The 23,420-nt window shown below is 31.5% G+C and overlaps 3 protein-coding genes across 3 annotated transcripts in view; 1 reads left to right on the forward strand and 2 right to left on the reverse strand.

The window, feature by feature from the left end:
* The window catches only part of Rpn13 (regulatory particle non-ATPase 13), a 306,135-nt gene that overhangs the window by 120,634 nt on the left and 162,081 nt on the right, over positions 1 to 23,420 (forward strand). The window lies entirely within an intron of this gene.
* Positions 790 to 2,434, reverse strand: LOC146535581 (ciliary microtubule associated protein 1B-like). Its single transcript, XM_085192094.1, has 5 exons — positions 2,302 to 2,434; positions 2,004 to 2,135; positions 1,652 to 1,868; positions 1,293 to 1,482; positions 790 to 934 (listed from the first exon to the last, which is right to left on the reverse strand). Exons 1-5 carry the CDS (start codon positions 2,432 to 2,434, stop codon positions 818 to 820), a joined length of 789 nt encoding a protein of 262 aa, XP_085048220.1. The 3' UTR covers positions 790 to 817.
* LOC146535582 (uncharacterized) lies at positions 15,975 to 17,540 on the reverse strand. Its single transcript, XM_085192085.1, has 2 exons — positions 17,441 to 17,540; positions 15,975 to 17,353 (listed from the first exon to the last, which is right to left on the reverse strand). The coding sequence occupies exon 2, from the start codon at positions 17,340 to 17,342 to the stop codon at positions 15,984 to 15,986; it is 1,359 nt and encodes a 452-aa protein (XP_085048211.1). The 5' UTR covers positions 17,343 to 17,353; positions 17,441 to 17,540; the 3' UTR covers positions 15,975 to 15,983.

Below are 23,420 nucleotides of genomic sequence, written 5' to 3' on the forward strand. Positions count from 1 at the left end.
TAAATTTATTCATTTGTAAGATATTTTTCACCCCAAATTTTATATATATCTTACAGTATTATATAATTTTATATATATCTTACAGTATTTATAACGTCTAAATAATCTTTAAGGGTTATGATGGATTACCATAGCTGCTTAGTGTATAATTAAGGTATATAGTGAAATTATACACCAATTATAAATCAGTTATTATACAAAATGTCTATATAAAGAACAGATATGTGAGAATGTAGAAAAACTCTGTTATTTAAGACTTCCGTAGTAATATAGATTATATATTTTGATTACTAATGACTTACTTAAGTTCCCAAATTATAATTGTGTAATAATATTTAACATCTTTTTTGCATTTTCAGGTTTTATCCCGAAAATTATGGTTACAGGAGCATAAAAATAAATAAAAACTGAAGTGGGGAACTTACAACCCTCGCTTTTTTAACTAGACGGGATTATATTTATTCTTATTTCTACTATTAAATAATCTCCTGCAATTTAATGCACCATCACCACCAGCACATCTTTGTTATACAACTCCAACGACCGAAGGTTGCCTGGAAGAGATCGCTTTAAGCGATAAGGCCGCCTTATTGTACATGTTGTTTCTATTATTTTGTATATAATTTTTGTAATTTTTTTATGTGCAATAAAGTATATTGTATTGTATTGTAGACGGAATCATTCCTCATAATTAACCTAAGGTGTTAACAAGAAAATATAACTTTTTTGATATTTATTGCTTCACAATAATACAATACAAAGTATACTTTCAAAATCGAATATAAATATCATTACAATATCTCCAAAGTAAAATTAATCAAGAAATTACTAGGTCGAGCTCGGATGACTTAAGATATTCCTGCTGCTTGCCAAGGTGGGGGGTGTGACGAATACCAAACGAGGGCGCCGGTATAGTTCGCTTGTTGTACATAAACTAAAAATATACATAGAATAAATAATTAGTAATACTAGAAGAAAAAAGTAAATCTAATAAATACAATTTTTTTTATTAATTTGGCAAAATTCATGGCAATACGTTAACATATTAGTAGAAAATTATTAATATAAATCAAATGAAATGAGCTACATGCTATATACAGCATACATCAGGGTAAGCAGGGGGAACCTAGTGTTAAAACACTCCGTTCTCCACTATTAAGTTGTTGTTAAGTGGCGGAACTCAACGCCGCGCTTTGCCTCAACATCAGAGCAAAAAGGGGAAATATAAATACAGATAAATATTTGTTTTTTGTTTAATAATTACTATATAGTGTATCTAACAATTCACTTACTTTCTTTTCACAGTAAGTATTAGGAGGTGGTATTTTATGAGGTCTCAATGTTTTCCAAGGCGCTCCAAACGAATATGATGGCTTACTTTTCTCTACATATTTAAAATTAGGCTCATAAGTCCCGGGGCATGGCATCATGGCTTGACTGAAGTCTTTTATTACATTACCAAAACTATATGCAGGGTAATTTCTGTAAATATGGCAATATAAATAAATAAATATTAAAATTCTATTTATTGTTATGCTTTAAAGACCATAAAATCTGTTTTTCCATCATATGTTATATTTTTTTTTAATGTTCGAATTCCCAATACTGCTAATATTTTAACACGTGAAATATACTAAATAATTAATCTTACTTTTTCCCCGGAATATATGGTAAGTACATGTTAGGCGAAGGGGTCCACTGATCCCCCGACTGGTACACGGGACGCGCCGCAGGTCTCATGGTGTACGCTGGTGGTCTCTTGTAGCTAGTGTTCAGACGAGGTACGTAGTTTGCAGGACCAGGAGTTTTTTCTTGCCCTTTCGAATCCATTCGTGGTGAAATTGTACCGTGTTTGATTTTATATGCACCTGAATTCATAAAGTAATATATTATGTTTGGTTAATTACGCTAAATTACTTAATAAATTTATTTACATTAGAATATTAATTAGTTAATTTAAGTCTTGTATTTATTTTAAAAAAAAATACACACTATGGTCTTACCTTTGCGTCCCATACCACAAGTATCTAACATCGGCGCTGTTCCCTTAAGAACTGGCTTAATGAGAGAAACGGGAATCTGTTGTCCAAACGTATAAGCTGGAGCTCTTTTAATGCTTGAATATCCTTTTCCGCCTAAAAATTGTGTATAATTAATAACACAATCTAAATCTGCTATCCCTGATTTGCACAATAAAATAAAAGTATAAAAGTTTCGACAGGAATTTCTAAATATAAAAACGTAGTTTGGTTACTATTAATAATAATTTTAAAGTGTTATTGAAAAAAAAAGTATAATTACAAAATATCTCGGGCGTCTCATAGTTGTTTGGCCCAGGGCTAGTTGTAGCGGCGGCAACTTCACCGCGTTTTTCTGTTGGCTTCGCCGGTAGTTGTTTCACAAAATTCGCTTTGCATTCATAACCCCAAGGCATTTTAATCAAATTGATCACAATTAGCCTTGGTGGAAAAAGCTATGAAAATCTATCAGTAATTACGTATTTTAAAATAATATATTTAATTAATCAATAAATAAAATAATTCACAACATCGCTAGTTATATGTGTTTTGAATTATGATAGCCGTCAATATATAATAGACATATGTCATATGACGTAAAGAAAAAAGCAAAATATAAACCCGCAGTCAACTCAACAACTAACCACAGCAACCTTAAGAGAGTCCCTATTTTGTAAGACTTTTTTTTTAGACAAATCTACCTTTAGTGAATTCGCACTTAGAATCATGTTGTATCTACAATCAAAATTAAATCAACTTCGCGCTGTATCCCGCACACAGCAGGATAGGCAGAGAGAACTATGTGTTAAGACACTCCGTTCCCCACTTTCTGCCGAATTCTGGAGGTATTGCGTGTTGAATGGCAGAACTCAACGCCGCGCTTTACCTCGACACCAGAGCGAAGAAATGGAAATATAAATTTAAATAAATATTTCATCTCATCGAGTGGGGTTCGAACCCACAACCAGTCGGTTTTACAGCCACACATTGCGCCCCTGCGCCTCGACTGGCCTCATATTGTATCTTTTAGCCCAAAAATAAAATTATTTAAAAAAAATCACCTTTAACCTAAAACTATGCTATATAACTATATATTTTTTTAAATATATAAGTGTACCAGCTTCATTAGTAGAGTATAATAAATATAATAAAAAAATACGTCGTTAAAAGCTTTTTATTTACATTAACAGAAAATCCTTACCCGCAAGAACTATAGCTGCATTTGTAAATGTATATTACTCTTAGAAAAGTAGTACAGATCATTTACAGACTTAATGTTAGCGCAACTTTTCTTATACAAAGTATATACTTATAGTTACAATACGAGAAGAAATTATTTTCAAAGTGTATTTCGATTGATTGCACGAACATTACGCTTCGTAAAAATGCAACGCTAAACTATAGAATAGTTTTAGATATCAAAGGAAAATGTATAAAACTTTATCAGCAAGAAAGTCTGAAGTTGTGCTATCGCAGTAAAAATACAAAGGTTTAAGGTCGAGCGCCCATTGACCTATTTCAGTTCTTCAGTTAAATAAGACAAAACATTGTTTCTTTAATGAACACAAAAAGTAATTTTATATATTTGATAGATATTTATAATACTGATACTATATCGAGTGTTTGTTTTGTTTTACATAAAGTTTACTTAATAATAGAACGCTTACATTAAAATTTAATTTATTTTATTGTTATACTCATTAAAGGATTTTTTGTAAAGTATATACCAGACTGCGGACATCTGTTGCACTCAAAAATTTAGACTCAATTGACAAGGGCTTATGATTTAGAAAACCTTTTTCTACTATCTTTGAAGTGCATAATAAAAAATAATTAATATAATCGACGTATGCTTATAAAATATTATTTCAATATTATTATATGTTTTCTATAATAAATTTATACAGTACGTTCATTGGTAAATACCATTGCACTACTAACTAAATAATAGGACAACAAAAGTAAAATCAAACATAAAATAGTCAATAAGTTTCTACGCTTCAGGAAATTGTGCAGAACCGGATATCGTCGCACCGGAACGACGTACGACGGAGGAATGGCTTCCGGTCCAGGGCTACCTTTATTATTAGCTAACTTCTATTTTTAATAGTCAGAGGCTTTGTTTTAAAACTCATGCTCATTTTCATTTCAATTTCCTTTTGTATTTTATTTATGTGGCATATGATGATAGTATATTCTATATTGTATTGAAATAGGTAAAAAAATGTGTCTGTACATTCTATATGTTTAAAAAAAATATCTAGGGGGATTTAAAATAATTAATAGAATATTAAAAAAAAATTTTGTGTCTATATCATCTTCTACATTACTGGACCGATTTGAACGAAATTTCTTTTCTTGTTTAGCTATTAAGTCTGAGTAGGATCTAATGACACCTAATGCACAGCCGTAGGGGTGCATCTAAACTGTAAGAAATAATAAAATGTCAACATAAGAAAAATTTAACTTGGAGGATATTTTTAATATAGCTATCATACATACACTGAAATGATATTAAACGGGCTAAAAATAGATAAAAGAAGCGGGTAAAAATAACGTGGTATTTTTTATTTTCTGTTAGTGTTATATATATAGTAAATAAAAAAATAAAATACAATAACAATACAAATAAGCTGAGACATGGAATTGTGCAAATCCTTCCGATATTCATATAAATAATTCTATGCCTGTCTATAAACGAGCGACGACAATCTCTTTCCCAATTGAATTTGTCTGACGCCTTCTGATCAATAATTTAACATGTTTATAAACTTGGCAGACAGGCGTCTCTCTTCATTGCTTACTTAACGTGTTTATTTCTGCTCCTTTAGATAATTTTAAGAAACAGTTACTCAGTGTAAAGAAGTTAATAGATTTATATTATTTAATTCTATTTTTGTTTCATCATTTCAACAGAAGAAGAATTATATGTATAAGATATAAGTATAATGTAATGTAATTTGTTATAATGGCGCAGTGTAATAGCGTTAAGATAGTGGATTCGATCTACTCCAGGTTATTTGAATTACTATTTAGCTGTAAGCCAATTTTTTTCCACCTTACAATGTAAACTGCATATAGCAAGGTAACAAAAGGGAACCTAGTTAGGACTTAAGTCACTCCGTTGCCCATTTAATGTGGAATAAAGCGAGAATGGGTAAAGATATAAAAAAAATGTAATTGTATACTTATTACGTAAAACATTACTGGTAATTAATATAATAATGGAAATGTAAAATTTTATTATGCTTAATTATTTGACAAACGCTTGTAAGCTTTAGCTGTAGCTTTTTAATAAAATGAGTGTTGAATAAAGAATAGAAATATATAATACTATGTATGTAATTATAAAATACTATAGGTATAGTTTAAAAAGCAATTCTTTGTAATTAGATGTCTAATAAACATAAAAATAGTATCTTATTCGCCAACGACAAATTTTTAAATTGTGAAAGTTAATGAAAAGTGAACAAAAAGTATAAAATATTTAATAATCTATGAAAATTTAATTCATTGAGTCAAAGCAAAACCATATTTAATTATTTAATCTAAAGCAAAGTTATAAATCAAAAGTACCTGTCTTGTTTCTATACATTGAAATAGGTCAGGCGTGTACTAAATGAGGCGTACCTCTAAAACTTTCTTCTGAACAAAAGTCAATTGAAACTGCAAAGTTTTCCCAAAGTGCTCGAGGACAAAAATTCTTCTTTAACATTAATTTATATAAGCCGATATAAAATTTTCAAATCCAAAATTTTATTAAGTATGATTATTACGAATACAAGACCTTTTTAAATGCTATAATTATTAGATAGTTATTATATATAAATATGTTTTGTTAACAAACATTGAAATTCATGTTAATTTAAAGATAGCTAATCAAAAATCACGCTGTATCCCAAAGTGTAGGCAGATGGAGTCTAGTGTTAAGACACTCCGCTAAGATTGTAGATTGTGTTGTATAATACATTTTTGTTATTTATGATCTAAGTAATTATGACTCCTTAGTACTAAACATCGTATAGCATACCGTATGTTTACTAAAAAGGCAGCTTTTGCCGTCATCTACCTAGGATAGGTGGTTGGAACTCAATTAGCAACAATTATTCAACAACGACGCGACGGCGACCCAGAAGTTTTCTCGTCTATTTTTTGTAATTAGTTTAATTCCGAACAGCGACTCCGGGTCACTCGCAAAGTCGTTTATCGTTTCACAGCTTATCACTGAATAAAAGTTTCAAATCTAATTTTGAATAAATATCACACAGTAGCATAAATACATACCTATTTTTTTATTGGAAAATGTTAAGAAAATAATATAAATATATATTTCAAGTAATGCATCCATCACATAACTAGTGTATCAAATCATCATCATCATCATCATCGACAGGCATATTTTGTCCACTGCCGGACATAGGCCTTCCCCAATTCTCGCCACCACACTGGATCCACAGCTCTTCGGACCCATCCGCTTCCCGCCAACCTCTTTAGGTCGTAGGGGGTGTACGGGGTTTCCACTCTTAACTACGTCTGCCGTCGTCTGCTGCCAGGGGCCGTCGGCTCTACGACAAATATTACAAAATATATATAAGTACAAAGATTTATTAAGAATTCACATTATTAGAGAATTTGTAATAGATTGACTCCAAAAAAACAAAGTCACATAGTAAAAGAAAGTTTGGAATGGTTTAGAATGGTTCTTTAGTAGCCCATGCCGACCATATAAAGCCTATTGCTTCCGTAAACTTATCCCATTTGTGTCGCGCAAAGAAATTGCATTTTTCACTGTAATAAAGTAATAAATAAAGAGTGATTTTCATTTGTCAGCTTGTAATATTTCTATTTTTATATGGATTCGAAAAAGTTAATAATAGTAGTAGTTTTTATTTATAATCTAATTCTGCCATTATTGTGTTAGTAAAAATATGTACATTTATTATAAATTAGAATATTATATTAAACTAGTGGACGCGCGCAGCTTCGCTTGCTTATTTAGAGGTGAATTCTAATAAACCACGAAACATGTCTTCAATGAAATATTTTTAAGAGTCTATATTTCAAATTTTATAAAAATCGGTGGCGATTTAAAGATTTTTCCAAACAAACTTTCAACCCCTTATTTGCACCCTTAGGAGGAGAATTTTAGAAAACGATGAAACATGTGTTCAATTAAATACTTTTAAGAATCTAAATTTAAAATTTTATAAAAATCGGTGCCGATTTTATTTTTTTTCCATACAAACTTTCAACCCCTATTTTACCCCTTTAGGGTTAAAATTTTTCAAAATCCCTTCTTAGTGAATGTCCAGATTACGAAAGTAAACATCTGTCCAAATTCCATGTTTCTACGCACAGCGGTTACGGCTGTGCGTGCGTCTTACCTCAGTCAGTGAGGACAAGTCCTTTTATATATATAGATTAGAATACTAACTCAAGAGCTTTACACTCAGATCGAAAAACAACCAATTTTTATTTTTGCCAACAATTCAATATTATTTTCACTCATAATCCAATCACCTTAACATGTTTATAGTTTTATAGTCCTGAAGCACTAGGATAGTTTCTACTATATCTATTTTTGACTCTATATCTATTGTTCTGGTCATACCCGAAAGGTATGATTTTTTTTATAACATATATATATTGTAGATAGATATACATAGATGCTTAAAACATATCTAAAACTTATTATATATTCTACTTTAGCGAATATTTGGGAAACCAGCATTATGCTAATCTGCAATGGGGGCTTCTTTGCACGTGCCATCATAAATGTCCAACTAAATGTATGGACAATTTGTGATATGAACTTTAATATCGAATTTAAAATGTTACAGAAACTTACATTTGTATAGGTGTAAATATAGAACATGCATTATTTTTAAAAAGGTTACGTTTCTTGGATGGTTTCTAATAGGCGCGGGTTCGATTCTCACTAAGTTAAAAAAAATCTATATATTTTTTTTTTCTTACTGTCTAAAACTATAAAAATATTAAAGTATTCTATAATATATTTTTCCAATCTCATACTTTTTTCCATCTCGAAAAAGGTTTTGGGAGAAATTATTCCACTTTGTTAGTGGGCATCGAACCCACACCGCGTTTACACGATAGCCTCAGGGTTTGTTTAATAATAATATTATGCTTTAAACGCAAGTCTATGCTCTAGCTCCATAGAGTTTAAAATACACAACAATTCGAAATGACCTTACCACACTTGTGCTTTTCGAACTTTGCGAAACTCACGAATTCAATTCGATATTATATTGTTGACTATTGCAATGATATATTGTTTTATTTTTTATTCTAAGTATCGTATTCATAATACCTTGTTACAAGGAAGGAAATACTAAAGAAATACGGCTTATTTAATTATGCATTAAATAAAAATATAATGGTAAATATAAAAGAAACTAAAATGTTTTTGCAATATATTGAACTCGATAGTCTCTTTTTAACTATGTAGGTATATTAAAAAAATGTGCTGTTACAGTACATAAATAAATTACTTTATAATGCGGATATTTCAAAATGATTTTATAACATAAAATTATGCGACCGCCAAGTTAACTTTTATAGTGCTTCCGGTATCGCAGCCACAGGGTAAAAAGTTTCAAGTTGTCCTTGCATACAAAGTAGCACATTGATGCAGTTTGCATGGAACTTTACGAAATCAACCATCACATTTTAATGCAGAGAACGTATTCGTTCTATTACTCACACTGTAACTTTGGAGGCTTATTAGATGTGTGACATATAATTACTATTAGTAATATACGCTTGGTTTTTATTTCACTTCATCTATAAATAAATATAATTTTTGTACTATTTACCAAAACTATCTCCGAATTTACTTGAAAAATAATTTCATCGCGTATTTTTAAAAACAAACTATAGGAACATATTCCTACCTACAATTACATCTAATAATTTAGTTTAAATGGTTATAGGCTTCCTCTCATAAATTCTTACAACTATTATTTTTATCAAAACATCTACGGCATTTTGTGAACATAATATTTAGGATTTGTTCAATATCTACTAAAAATACTTGCGTTATGTCGGTTATTGGGTTTCCCAGGGGAACTATTTGATGAAGACGGGACGAAAGCTCCGGATAAAGAATTCGTTTTTTGCTCAATTTTGTCACAAAATTTTCTGGTCGCGATGTTGAGTCGTCATAACGGTAGTTCTTTACATAAAGTTAAAGATGTTTTATATAAATTTATAATGCAATAAACTACGTGGAAATTATATATAATTGTATTAAATTCATGTTATTTTTAGCCCAACTATCACATTCTTTTCTATATTACTCGGATAAGACAAAGGCATTAAGTTGCGACTTGCGACAATGTCTCGAATTTGTGAGAAGTTAATTGCAGAGTGTATATGTAATAGTGGCTAATAAAGAAAAAAAAAACATATTTTTACTTTTATATTTTTACCTAAAACTACACTTCTATTATTTCCCCATAGGGAACTCGTCATTTTTCCAAGCAAAGTAAATTACAAGTGTTGCGCCTCAAAGCGTATATTTCACGTTGATGTTTAATAAATTATATCCGAGTAAAATAATATACTACTTCTATAATGTGTGTTTTTTATAGTAAAAATGGGTTGAATTATTTTCATACATATAACAATATGAATTATTGTCCCTAGACGTCCCTATTTATAAACCTTCACTAATAAATCGAACTATGATAAATTTCCCTACATACTCGTACATACATATCTAGGGGCTCTGAATATTCGACATAATAATAAATATTTTACATTGGTGCAATGGATGTTTAATACTGACAAAGCTATTAAACCTATAATCTTAATTCAGTTACACTTATTGATCACAATACAGAAAAAATATCATGGTTTGTTGTCTGGGGAACTGTTTGACCGAATTTTCTAACCGCACAGTACATCACAAGCTCAAATGTTATCCACACCACCTGGATACGTGGCACTCCACTATTGTGCGGTTTCGTAGGAACTTCCTTCCACGCGCCACGGTACTGTGGAATGGCCTATCTGTCGCAGTGTTTCCAGGTCGACACGACATGGGTACCATCAAAAACCGCTTGCTGTTAGCTAGATCCACTTAAATTAATGATTTGTTAGAGTTTTTAACAATGGGATGACCCACAGAATCCTTTCCTAAATAAGGTAGAAAATTAATCACCAATTAAATAAACTTTTTTTCCTCAACAATTCTTTAAGACATTATACCGATCTGAATTCTGAAAAATAAATAAATCAAATAAATCAGCTTTACGCTATATCTACCTACCCGCACACACTAGGGTAGGCAGAGGGAACCTAGTGTTAAAACACTTCGTTCCCCCCTTTTCGCCGAATCATTCGAGGCATTGCGTATTGAGTGGCGGAACCCAACGCCGGGTTATTGCCTTGGTACTAGTCGAAGAAATGAAAATATTATTAAATAATAGTTTATTCTCTCCAGTGGGGATCGAACCCACGACCGTTGCGTTACAGTCTCACACTTGTGCCCTTCGGCCAAGACGGCGTCAACTTAATCTATGTTTTAATGATTTGGTGTCGCCATATATCGAGAAATCAATCAATCAATGATTTGGTAAATATAGAAAAAGATAACACATCTAATATCATGTAATAAATCTTACGTCATTGTTTCGATTTTCTGGTAACACAACCCTCAAATTGGAAATTTGATAAATTCGCCCCCGGTAATTGTGGCTTAAGATATGATATTCCGTCAGAAGCTATCGTTAATCGACGTAGCGGAAAATAGCTCTCTTCTTTATGCTATGGCTGTGCTGACCTCGATCGATACTGTAAATTATTATAAGACTTCGATATAAGGATGTAGGCGAGTTATTTAAAGCTTTTTCTTCGAAGATCAAATATATCAATATCAAATATATTTAAATAAATTAAATCAGCTTCACGCTGTATCCCGCACACAGCAAGGTAAGCAGAGGGAACCTAGTGTTAAGACACTCCACTTTCCGCCAAATTCTGGAGGCTTTGCGTGTTGAGTGGCGATACTCTACGCCGCTTTTTGCCTCGAAACCAGAGCGAAGAAATGAAAATACAAATTAATGTAAATAAATATTTACATTATTAGAAAATCACATAATTCTTCAAATATTGCAAAATTGTATATTTAAATATCTTTCTTTTTTGCTCGACATACGCTCGTGTGGTAATTTTAAATTAAGGCTTTTAATTTCCCTTGAGTTAACGCGAAGCAGCACTGCGTAAGTTTATTTTGTAGTTACGTCACTTGACAAAATACAAATCTCTTTTACCATCATTCATGTCCTTTTAAACTTTAATCATTATCTTTCATAATATATATAAAATAATCTTTTGTTTCTGTACGTTTTTTTTTGTTTATTATTTATTTCTATAGCTTACAATAATTTTAATATATCTTCAGAAATTATGCCAATAAAAATACTGAAAACGTTCCTTTTTTCTCATTTTTTTAACAACAATTTTAAAAATATTGTCTATATATTTAATGTAAAAATCAAGTAAAATTATCATGAAATAACAGTCCAATGGACTTTACGTTCGCCTGCGTTCGTTCAATGGTCTCAAAATGTGAGCTAAAGATATAGGTCGTTGAATTTCTAACATAACTTTAAGTTTCCTTTAATCTAGTAACAGAGAGCTCGTGCTGCAGTAGTAAGATGCAGTATTATAAGAGCTTTACTTGTGCCTGTGCGGTCGTCACCTGGCGCGCTTTCAACGTTAGCACGCGATTTAAGATACTGAACAGCTTGACTAAATCTTCTTTTTATTTCCATATCTAAATCATCTACGAAATTTATATTAAGTACTTGGTTAAATAAAGTAAGTCAAGTAAATTATGTATAAGGAGATTCTATTGGAAAAAAAAAACCGGACAAGCGCGAGTCGGGCTCCAACCAAAATATTTCCAAGCGTTCCTTTTTTCCTTGAAATGTACGGAACCTTAAAAACAACAGTTAACTAAATACACTGAACAAAAGCTCACAAAAAATGTTAAAAAGTATACCCAAGCTGGCACTGAATCCAAAAATAACGGATTTTAAATAGTAAATAGGATGAAACTTTAAAGAAATTAAAATATAATTTTCTATATATTACTTTAAGAAGTGTTGTAGAAGTTGGTTTTTATTTTTTTGTATTTTATATATTAAAAGTTACTATATACAGTTTCATTTAATATTACACACATTTAATTTATCATAATGCTCCTATAAACTCGTAGTTTTCACGACCAAGAAAATCCCCTAAACTTCATTATACACAAAACAGGTAAAGCAATATATAGGAGCAGACGTGGAGCGACTGTTGATGAGTTTTAATTAACGCGGTGACTGCCAAGGTGGAAATGATTGCAAATTACTGTAAGAATTTCGTATTTCACCTTAACTTGTTAAAGCAAAATTGGATTGTGAATGAATATATTAAAATTAATGTCTGTATATAAGATTATTATATACATTAAGAGGCCATTCGTGGTGCAAAGGCATAAGCGTGGTGTCGAGATAAAGCGCGGCGTTAAATACCGCCACTAACAAGCAATACCTCTAAAACTTGGCGGAAAATAGGAAACAGAGTGTTTTAACATTAGGTTCCCTCTGCCAACCCTACTGTGTGCAGGATACAGTGTTAAACTAAAAAAAATATTATTTATAAGTTATTAAACATTTGTAACTAAAGGTATATATATATAGCATGAAAAAAGTTGTGTACAATTACAGCTGTCGTTATTAGAAAGGAACATTGTCTTACTGTAAATTTCCAAATTATGATTTCGGCCTCCTAAAAGAAAATTGGAAAACGGATATCAAAATAGCAATTTCTTCCCACCCTGTCTACCATGTTGTGTGTAGTGTTTGCCAGAGTTTTACGAAGCTAAAAAAAATATTATTTAATATTATATCTATCTTTACTAAACTTAACATTTCACATCACCTAGGTATACCACCGCCATTATGCGTATTATTATGAACGCAACTTACTAAGCAATCTATATGTTTCCATCAAATATATCATAAAAGCAATTAAGTGAACGAAAACAATTTCACATTCAGGAAGTCTCATTAGTGTATGCCTTTTGCCAGTTGACAAGTATACTAGGGTTGTGATAATGTTCATGTTTTCTTTTCTTAATACAAATGTAGTTTTGTTTTCTTGACCCAATACATTAGAATCTATTAATAATGATATTGAGTGAAGAAATAAATTAACCAGTTAAGTGCGAGTCAGACTCGCCCACCGAGGCATTCGTACTTATTTCAGAATTGTAAGTCAACGGCAACTTATAAAAGTTTACAAACTTAAGTCTACAGATGTATGCACTCATTTCGTATGAAATGAACTACAAATAAAAGTTTGTAATGGTTTTTTTCACTATGAAATACTTATAAATTTTTACTTTTCGAATTTTTACGTATTTATATTGTAAGTCCCCACTTCGTGCAAATTTATGCAAAGTACCCTATAGGTTTTGATTAGGTACGCGGCGATTTTCATACATAATACAGCAAAATCGATACATAAACTCTCCATATCTTTCCATTGCGTTAATTTGGAAGCTTGATTTTTTTGTGCTTCAAAGGCTGGATATTTGATGTTAATTTCAGCTTGATACCTCCACGTAATCTCGAGATAAATAGTCTTGACAGTGGGACAGACGTAAAATAAATAGTTCCTATAAAAATCAGTTTCTACCTTTTGAGGTACGGAACCCTAACAAAAGGGTAAAATCCGTAGAAGAATTCTATTAAAAAATCTATTTAACTTCTATGAAACAGCTACTAAATGACCCATCACTAAAAATTCAGAAAGGCCGCAAATTAATTTGTATAAAAGTGTACAAAGTGTATTTGTTAGTGGGAAGACCTATTAATCTCAATAGACCCAATCTAGTACAAGAGCAAATGTAGTTTTTTAAATACTCCCCCTCAAAGCTACGAATAGAGTGGATCAATACCGCAAACCAAACCTATTAAGCTCGTTTCTGAATACAGGCTAAAATAAATTAAACAGTCTGTGGAGCAAATGGAAACAGTATGCAAACATTCTTTTTATTTTGTAAGATTTCATAGCGTTAAAATTAGGAATTTTGTCCTCTTTGTCGTAATATATAGAATATTGTTAATATATAATTTGTAGATATTTACTGATTTGTCATTTGTACACAGTATTGAGTACTGTCATGTTGTTTAGTTATATATGTCAAAAAATAATGCCTAACATAAATAAGATATAAAAGTATTTGAGTAATAAATAATATATAGTAGTAATAATCATAAATAATCAGTGATGTATTTTTATATATACATATATGTTATATATTTATTCAGTCCACAATAACGATCAGTGTACATTACAAGATATATCTTTGACGCACAAACATGATCTTTTATCTGCACCAAAAATTGTAAGGAAAGTGAAATACAAAATATAATTTCATCGACCGTCGCTGAAACATCCATCATCTCGATTACTCGGGAAATCACTGACGATATCAATTATAAATAAAAAATAATATCTAATCTTTTTTATGGAACGATCTATATTTATCATTCTCATAGATTTAAGGGGAAAATAAAAAAAATAGGATATAATATAGTCATTACTCATATTATTCAAAAACCCATAAAAGAATGGCCAGTGTAGAAGTAGGCAATCGGCCTAGGCGTTCGGCTTGTGTACATACTATTCATTCATTGTTACTTGTTTAATCTGTATAATTTTAGTAAAAAATATTTGAATTGTATTTGCATATAAATGTTACAATATCGGAAAAAAATGATATTAATATACAAGAATTATTGGTAACAATTATTTTATATACTTCAACTTAACATATAACAAAAGTAAATTGAAGTGTTTATATGATAAATATTTATATAATGAAGCTATACATTAATGATATGCTTCAATACATTTTAAATAAATGTTCCGAATAAATTACAAAATACGCCTATATCTCCCATGTATACATTTCGTGATACATAAAATTTATACTGAAATACAAAACATCCATTTAATTTACTTGCAAATTGATTTTACTTTATATTCATTATGTGAAATTCGTAAGCGATACGTAAAAAAAATGTATAAAAATTTCCGAAAAAATCATTCTACCAAACACTCCAATAACATTTTGGCTCATTGAGATTCTCTAAAAATAACTGATTTCTACCTTTATAATGTATTCTGCAAGAGCGAAGAGGCGAACATCGAGCTTTGTGGTGTGTCATAGGAGAGGTCCATGTGTGGCTGTTGTTGATGACGATAGGCTAATGGGGATGATCATAATGATGAATGTGTTCGATAATTCAACGAAACCAATGCTATTTCCTACCCTTATTATATTATGCTATACCTATGGCTTCACCCCCGTCGCCAAATGATATATGGCATATGACACACACACAAGTGCCGGAGGTAACTCTGGATACTGTTATTTACATCCTTTCGTCTCGTTAACGTCTTGGAATATAGTTTTTGGACTATACACACTAAAATTTATATACACTTTTAGTAGTAGTAGATAGCGTAGTTTGTAAATAGTTACCCGTGATTTTTGAAAAATAAACAATCTCGAAAAATTCTAGAAAAATATACGATCTGGAGCTTATAGATAGTTATAATATTCATTTTAATTTCAAAGAAATCTCTTCAATAAATACTGAGAAAATATACTTTTGCGATAAGGGTTTTTACTCTCTTACTTTAAGGGCGATTTTAAAATCTAGTAGTTAGACACATAAATGAAGTAAAATGCGGAATGAAATAAGAAAATTAATTTTAAAATCATAAAAGAAATTGCTACTGTGAAGTACAACTGATTTTTAATTAAAACAAATGTTTCACAACAAATATTTATTTATATTTCCAATAATGCTACTTTTTTTTTTTAATAATAACATCGAAATTAATATTTTTAAGGCACAATTTGGATTTTCTTCATCAATTGGCAATTTCCTCGTTGGAATTGGATTCTACTATTGGAGCGGGCTCGTTGACTTGTTCACTGGATTCAGGCTCAACAACTGGAGCAAGTTCACTGACTTCTTCACTGGATTCTACTATTGGACTAGGTTTGCTAACCTCTTCGCTAGATTCTACCACTGGACTAGGCTCGTTAACTTCTTCGCTAGATTCTACCACAGGACCAGGCTCGCTGATTTCTTCACTGGATTCTATCACTGGACTAGGCTCATTGATTTCTTCGCTGGATTCTACTACTGGAACAGGTTCTCTAGCTTCTTCGCTAGATTCTACCACTGGGCCAGCCTCGTTGACTTCTTCGCTGGATTCTACTACTGGGCTAGGTTCGCTAGCTTCTTCGCTAGATTCTACCACTGGGCCAGCCTCGTTGACTTCTTCGCTAGATTCTACCACTGGGCCAGCCTCGTTGACTTCTTCGCTGGATTCTACTACTGGGCTAGGTTCGCTAGCTTCTTCGCTAGATTCTACTACTGGACCAGGCTCGCTGACTTTTTCACTGGATTCCACCACTGGTCCCGGCTCGTTGACTTCTTCGCTAGATTCTACCACTGGACCAGGCTCGCTGACTTCTTTACTGGATACCACCACTGGACCAGGTTCATTGATTTCTTCGCTGGATTCCACCACTGGACCAGGTTCGTTGACTTCTTCGCTGGATTCTACTACTGGATCAAGCTCACCAACTTCTTCACTTGATTCTACCACTGGACCAGGCTCGTTCACTTCTTCGCTGGATTCTACTACCGGATCAAGCTCACTAACTTCTTCACTGGATTCTACCACTGGACCAGGCTCATTGACTTCTTCACTGGATTCTACTACTGGATCAAGCTCACCAACTTCTTCACTTGATTCTACCACTGGACCAGGCTCGTTCACTTCTTCGCTGGATTCTACTACCGGATCAAGCTCACTAACTTCTTCACTTGATTCTACCACTGGACCAGGCTCGTTCACTTCTTCGCTGGATTCTACTACCGGATCAAGCTCACTAACTTCTTCACTGGATTCTACCACTGGGCCAGGCTCATTGACTTCTTCACTGGATTCTACTACTGAACCAGACTCGTTGACTTCCTCACTGGATTCAATGTCAACAACTGCAGAATCGCTTTCCTCGCTAGACTCAGGATCGATTATTGGAACAGGTTCATCGTCTTCTTCACTTGGTTGAGGCTCAGGTATGTCAGGTTTAATGGGTTGAGGAATTGGGCTGATATCGCTGGTAGTATCAATATTTAATATAACCTGCACCCAAGGTACAGGGTAGGCAGCTGCTACTGCCATAACGGCAATTAATACAACTAGTGTCCTCATATTTATTTGAGCTGAAATAGTATATAAGTAAATGCACATTAATTTGTTTAGAATCAAACACAAAATATATATAAATTGCAGTATTATGTTTTTCTTACCGTTCTTCAACGGAGACTATTTAGAATATGACTGACATCTTTACTTCCAGTTTAGCTTATATAGAATGAGTGAAGTGAAATTATGATAAAATTTTAGTATACAATTTCCTGTCACGTGAATTATCAATTTACATCACGTAGTAAAATAAATTTATGGTTGTGATAATTTATCATAATAGTAATTTAAATAGATAGAGGTAGATAAATGCCACCGTAAATGAGTGTGAGTTTGATTCCAACCCGTTCTACCTTAGATATTTGAAGAGTAATTAGAATAATTACAAGCTTTTATTTCTTATTTAGCTGTGTTCCATTTCCCAATGTCTGTCAAAATTGGATTTCGACTTTAACTCTAAAACAATGAAATTTCACATAATCAATAGTGTTGTTAATATAAAATAGCCTCCGTAAAAACACAGCGAATTCAAATTATTGCATAACCCACCTAGTATGAGTATCAAATGAAAGGACTTGATTTGGAAAATAAAATATATCATAAAATAAATAAAAACTTGTTTTTTTATTTATTTATTCTGATAAGACACAACAAAAATTTAAGATTCCCACATACTATTGTGTCTTCTTAGCCCTAGAAATGCCAAATACTCTATGTCTTGATAGTTAGATATCTCTAACACTTGGTTGTCTCTGCCTACCCTGCTGAATGCAGGATAAAGCGTGAAGCTAAAAAAAACTTACTAAAAGTTTGCAACATAACGTGTCGAAAAAAACTTTGGACAACGAAGATTTATGGGCGCAGTTAATGTGACGCAGGTATTTCTTCACTCTAAGAGAAATTACCCCTGTCTCGACAGATTTTTTGCGTCTGCAAGTTTTTCTCACCAACTTTCTGGTTATTTACTTTTTTAATATACAAAAAATTCAAGTAATATAATACGTTACAAATTATTATATTACTTAAATTTATTACTTAAATTTCAACTGTCATTTATTTATAATATAACATAAGAAAATTGTTTAGTTCAGAAATCAGTCGCACAGGTGAGTTCGAACCCCACCGTTCCGTCAATTTATTTGAATTTATATTTTCTTACCTTGACTCTAGTGTCGGGACAAGACACTCTGCTCCCTATTAAGATACTTTCGTTAACCACCTTCTTTCGAGTTCTTGAGCAAGCATATACAAAATACTAAATGTTTCATTTCCCCTAAACAAATTGTTATAAGGAAATCGAACCCACAACCTTCGCGCTAAAAGTTCATACGTTTCTGCCCCTGCGCCACGACGGCCCCAAATCTCTATTTCCATTTAATAATACCTTTATTAAATGTTCTATGTAAAAAAATTATTGAGAAAATATTTTAATGGCCAAAAGGGAATTCTTTTGATATTATAATTGCTGGAACGCAAAAAAGTTTTTTTAATGTCTTTGTTCTTGGAAGACTTTTCATCTCAGCGGTGAAATTGAAAGGAAACGAAGTCTTTTATTCGTCATTTATTTATGTAGCTAGATCATACTTAATAACTTTAATGAAATAATTTTATACATAATTATATTAAGAAATCTACTAAGCTATTGTGTAGTTAGTTATAGATATATTATGCAGTTTAATTAAAATATACATAGGTAGCACTCATTTCAACTTAGTTTGCGTGGATTTTAAGACGTAAAATGAAAAACTCATTTTTTTTTCATATTTTTAATTACCTACATTTTGGCAGGCTACTGCTGGCATTAACGCGAGTGATTAAAAGTTGACGCATCAATATACTTTTGGCCTAGAGCCAACTTATACCTACCCATATATTGAATATTTAAACTGCATAATCTCTGACTTTGCTAACTAATTGAATAAATATTGTTGTTATTTCAATATAATTTATTTAATATGATTATTGCAACTAAATGTATCGCAAAGTAAATTGGGAATATCTCATATCTTCTGTTGAGGCACCTCTCAACCCTGAACCTGGTCCAATTCAACCCCCAGAAGACAAGATTGCACGTAAACCATTAAGAAAACCTTATGAAGAATTACACCCAAGCTCTATCGTGGAACAGCGGAGTGACTGTAAACATAATGATATCAATCACCACTTTAGGGAAATAATTATACTTAAATGATTTTTATTTTCCTATCTCAATCCCACATATGTAAATAGAAGGTGCGTAAAGTAAAAAAATATATATAATAAATAACAACTTTGTTTAATTACTTAGCAGAAATGAAAGATGTAGGTAGGTGTAGCGAGTAAAGAGCTTAAGCGTTAATTGAAAATGAAATTTATGTGTTACGTCGCCATTGCAATATAAATTCCTCGTCTTAGTACAAATTCAATTTAATTTGCGTTAATAAGACTTTTGACAACTGTTGAGTATATTGCAGTACTAATATAATAAAGCGGAAGAGTTTGTTTGTTTGTTTGTTTGTTTGTTTGTTTGTTTGAACGCTAAGATCTCTGGATCTACTGGTCCGATTTTCATTGTTTTTGTTTTGTATGAAAGCTGCATTCTTCCGAAGTGCTATAGGCTATATAACATTACATTACACATATATACTAATATATTTTAAAATACTTTCTAATTTGACATGCAATTTATTCTGCCATGTTAATAACAACCGTCGCGTCGCTACGCAACCGTTACCGCGACATTTTGATATTCATCCTTATGAACATAAATATAATAGTCACTCTTAACATTTCATCTAGATTGAAATTATAGTTTGCTGTATAACATTCTAATAAATAATTAAGGAGATGTCACTGATTCGAAATGACCTAGCCTACGGGCGGCACAGTGTGAGTATGACCGACGCGAACGGGCAGATGACGTTGACGGTTTTATAAATTTTCATACATTTTCGAACTATTGTAAATGTTTATGTAATTATTTGCTGTTTATAATTAATTTAAACTACACTTTGGTTCTCTTCTTATTTTATTTGATATTGCCCGCTAAAATTATCCTACTTAATAGAGAGAAATGTTTAGTTATTTCGTAGAGTCGATATCTATGTACGCACGCACGGAAAACTTTAGGTACTTTTTCTAATATTGAGAATACCTATCCTTTAGTTACTTTTAATCCTTTTGTTGGTTCATTTCAATAACTCAGATATTTTTTTCTAATAATGTGTATCTACTTATTATTCTTTTGATTATTTAAGCTTATATTTTCTTACTAATTCTATTGAAAATTGAAAATAATTTCATGAATATATTTAATAAATATTCTTATAGTTGAAGCAGGCGTAGCCGCGTCCGGGTCCACTAGTTGCAGTATAAAACAGCGGGTATTCAGGTTATGGAGTAAGTATTACCAGAATTAGGATGCCTATAACATTTTTGTTTTGACACTCTTATTCAGTTCATAGTAGAACGCTCTTATGCACCATTTCCGGAAGAAAAACTATGAAGAAACCTTATAGGTTCCGTTTTTTTCGTTTTGCGGCACGTAATCCTAAACCAAAAATAGCAAAGAAACATATCTTTTTGTTAAATTGACATCTAAAAACTAAATTTTATCTAGAATTTTTTTTATTATGTTAGGTGTGACACACAGTTATAGCGGTATTATGTTATTTTTTTTATAATTGCGTCGATTTCATATCATATCTGTTTCCTGTTCTAGACTGGTCGAAAAAATATTTATTTATAGAGTAATAATATATATCTAGATATTTATTACACTTGTATTGTAAATAATATAGGGACGCTCTAGATAATTATGGATTATTTGGCTATAATCGTTTTAAGTTATTTGAGAAGGTATTTACTTAAGATACACCTTGCATTATTTTATTAGTATATATGACTTTTTTTATTTAAACATTAACCACTATTATTGGTTACTACTTGCCTTTTATTTAAAAATGAAATCCCCATCAATAATTTATACTAATACTAAAAAGCTAATGTTATAAAATTAATAATATATTTTTTGTGTTGGTTTGGTCTTGTGGTCTTTGGTGGTTTGGATTTTATTTTACGAAACATCTTTTTTTTTGTTTGGCCACATATTGGAATTCGATGACAACAGAATATGTTCATAATAATTAATGACAACGAAACAAGAAACGCATGATTAGTTTAAAAAAAAGTGTTTTATAATCACGTTAGATCAAATCAAAACTAGATGTGAAAGTTTCCATCCGTGATAAGCTATAAAACGATAAACGACTTTGCGAATGGTCCAGAGTCGCTGTTCGGAATTAAACTAATTACAAAAAATAGACGAGAAAACTTCTGGGTCGCCCTCGCGTCGTTGTTGAATAATTGTTGCTAATTGAGTAACATCCACCTGACCAAGGAAGACGAGTCGGGATACTGGACGAGTTCTATCACTAACGAGTCGCCATATGATATGGTATAAGTTTGATATCTTAATATTAGAATGATGTAAATGTTAGTTATTTTATCTGTTTTCTTTATGTGCTGGTAGATATTTATTTTTAACTGACTTTTGTAAACAGCCAAAGTTATCAATTCCAGTGTATTCTTTTGTTTGTTACCTCGACAGTTGAATAAGTGAATCGATTTTGATGATTCTTTATTAACATATTTCAAGCTAGTGCTTCCAGTATAGTCCCATTTTAATTTGTTCCATTTCTGATATTGGTATCCATGAGAAAATCACATAAGTCTTAAATTTGCATTATGTATTAATTGTGCGCGACAAATCGACGAATAACTCAATATCCCGCCAACTGATTTCGATGATATTTTTTTATTGGAAATTATTTTTAAATATATATTCGAACCATTATAAAAAATATTTGTACCTTGGATCTGCCTAATATTCTTTAATTTTTAGTTACACACATACAGACGTTACACTGGGGTTTTCCTTTACGAAATCGATAAAAAGTTCAAATATATTCCCACATATGTTTGTTATCACTTCAGTGAGAAATCTACTATGCTTGTGGCTTTTCAAATAAATTATTAAAAATATTATAATTTCATTTGCATTCTTTACTTATTTACAAAACATTGATTAATATATTAAAAAAAAAAGTATTGACATTTAATTTAACTAAACGCCACGTTTTATCTACTAGAATAGAGAGTTGAAAAAACTATCATTCCCCGAGCGGAAATCGAACCAACAGTTTTACTTTTACAGTCCCATGCTGTCCGTGATGACCTCATTTATGGTGAAACAATTTTTCTATTAATATAAGGCCAGACGGTGTACCTATTTCACCTCAGCACGCTGGTTATCGATTAGGTTATTTTTGAACTACTGCATTTAGCATCTACCTGGCCGTCTACAGTTTTATTTATTTTACTTATATTATATAAAATTATAGAAGCAAATAATTATAATATAATAACAACGATAATATCGAAAAAGATTGTTTATTAGTAATAGTGTATGAAATAAGACGTGTACAAAAGACGGACACTGGTCATAGCTTCTAACGCTTCTTAAAAAAATACTATTGCAACGTTTTAAGGCAATTGAAATTTTTACATTTCTTTTTACGCTTCGCTTAAAATATAACAATGAAAATAATAATAATAATAATAGCAAAAATTGCTACATCTGTAAGGAATATCTCCCAACATCTCAAAAATACTAAAATTTTTAGCTGTGGATGGATAGATACTTGACAATTGATAAGATCACATTTTTAATTCCATTTCTATTACCATTTGATGCCAAAAATTTATATTATTAATATAGCTATTAAAAAGTTGGCAAAAGAACTTAAAAAAATGTAAGCTACTCCTCAAAAACACTTAGAAGTTCTAATGACATAATTTTTTTCCCATTCATTACATGTTACAGACTTTATCAAATTAGCAACGTGATATAGTGCTCCAGATATAGCACAGCATGAATCTCTCATGAATCTTGAGATCACTTAGCAGACTGGGAGGCAATCTAGCCATGTAACTATTGTGTCAGACAGAATATCCCTAGAGCTAAAACTTGAAGCGCATAGCTTTAATTGAACAGCACAATCATACAGATAGATATACTGATGTCATATTTTTTTATTTGTGTTT

The sequence above is a fragment of the Heliconius melpomene genome, chromosome 10, assembly GCF_056956725.1.
Source record: "Heliconius melpomene rosina isolate 202511_hmr_F chromosome 10, ASM5695672v1, whole genome shotgun sequence".
Taxonomy (NCBI): domain Eukaryota; kingdom Metazoa; phylum Arthropoda; class Insecta; order Lepidoptera; family Nymphalidae; genus Heliconius; species Heliconius melpomene.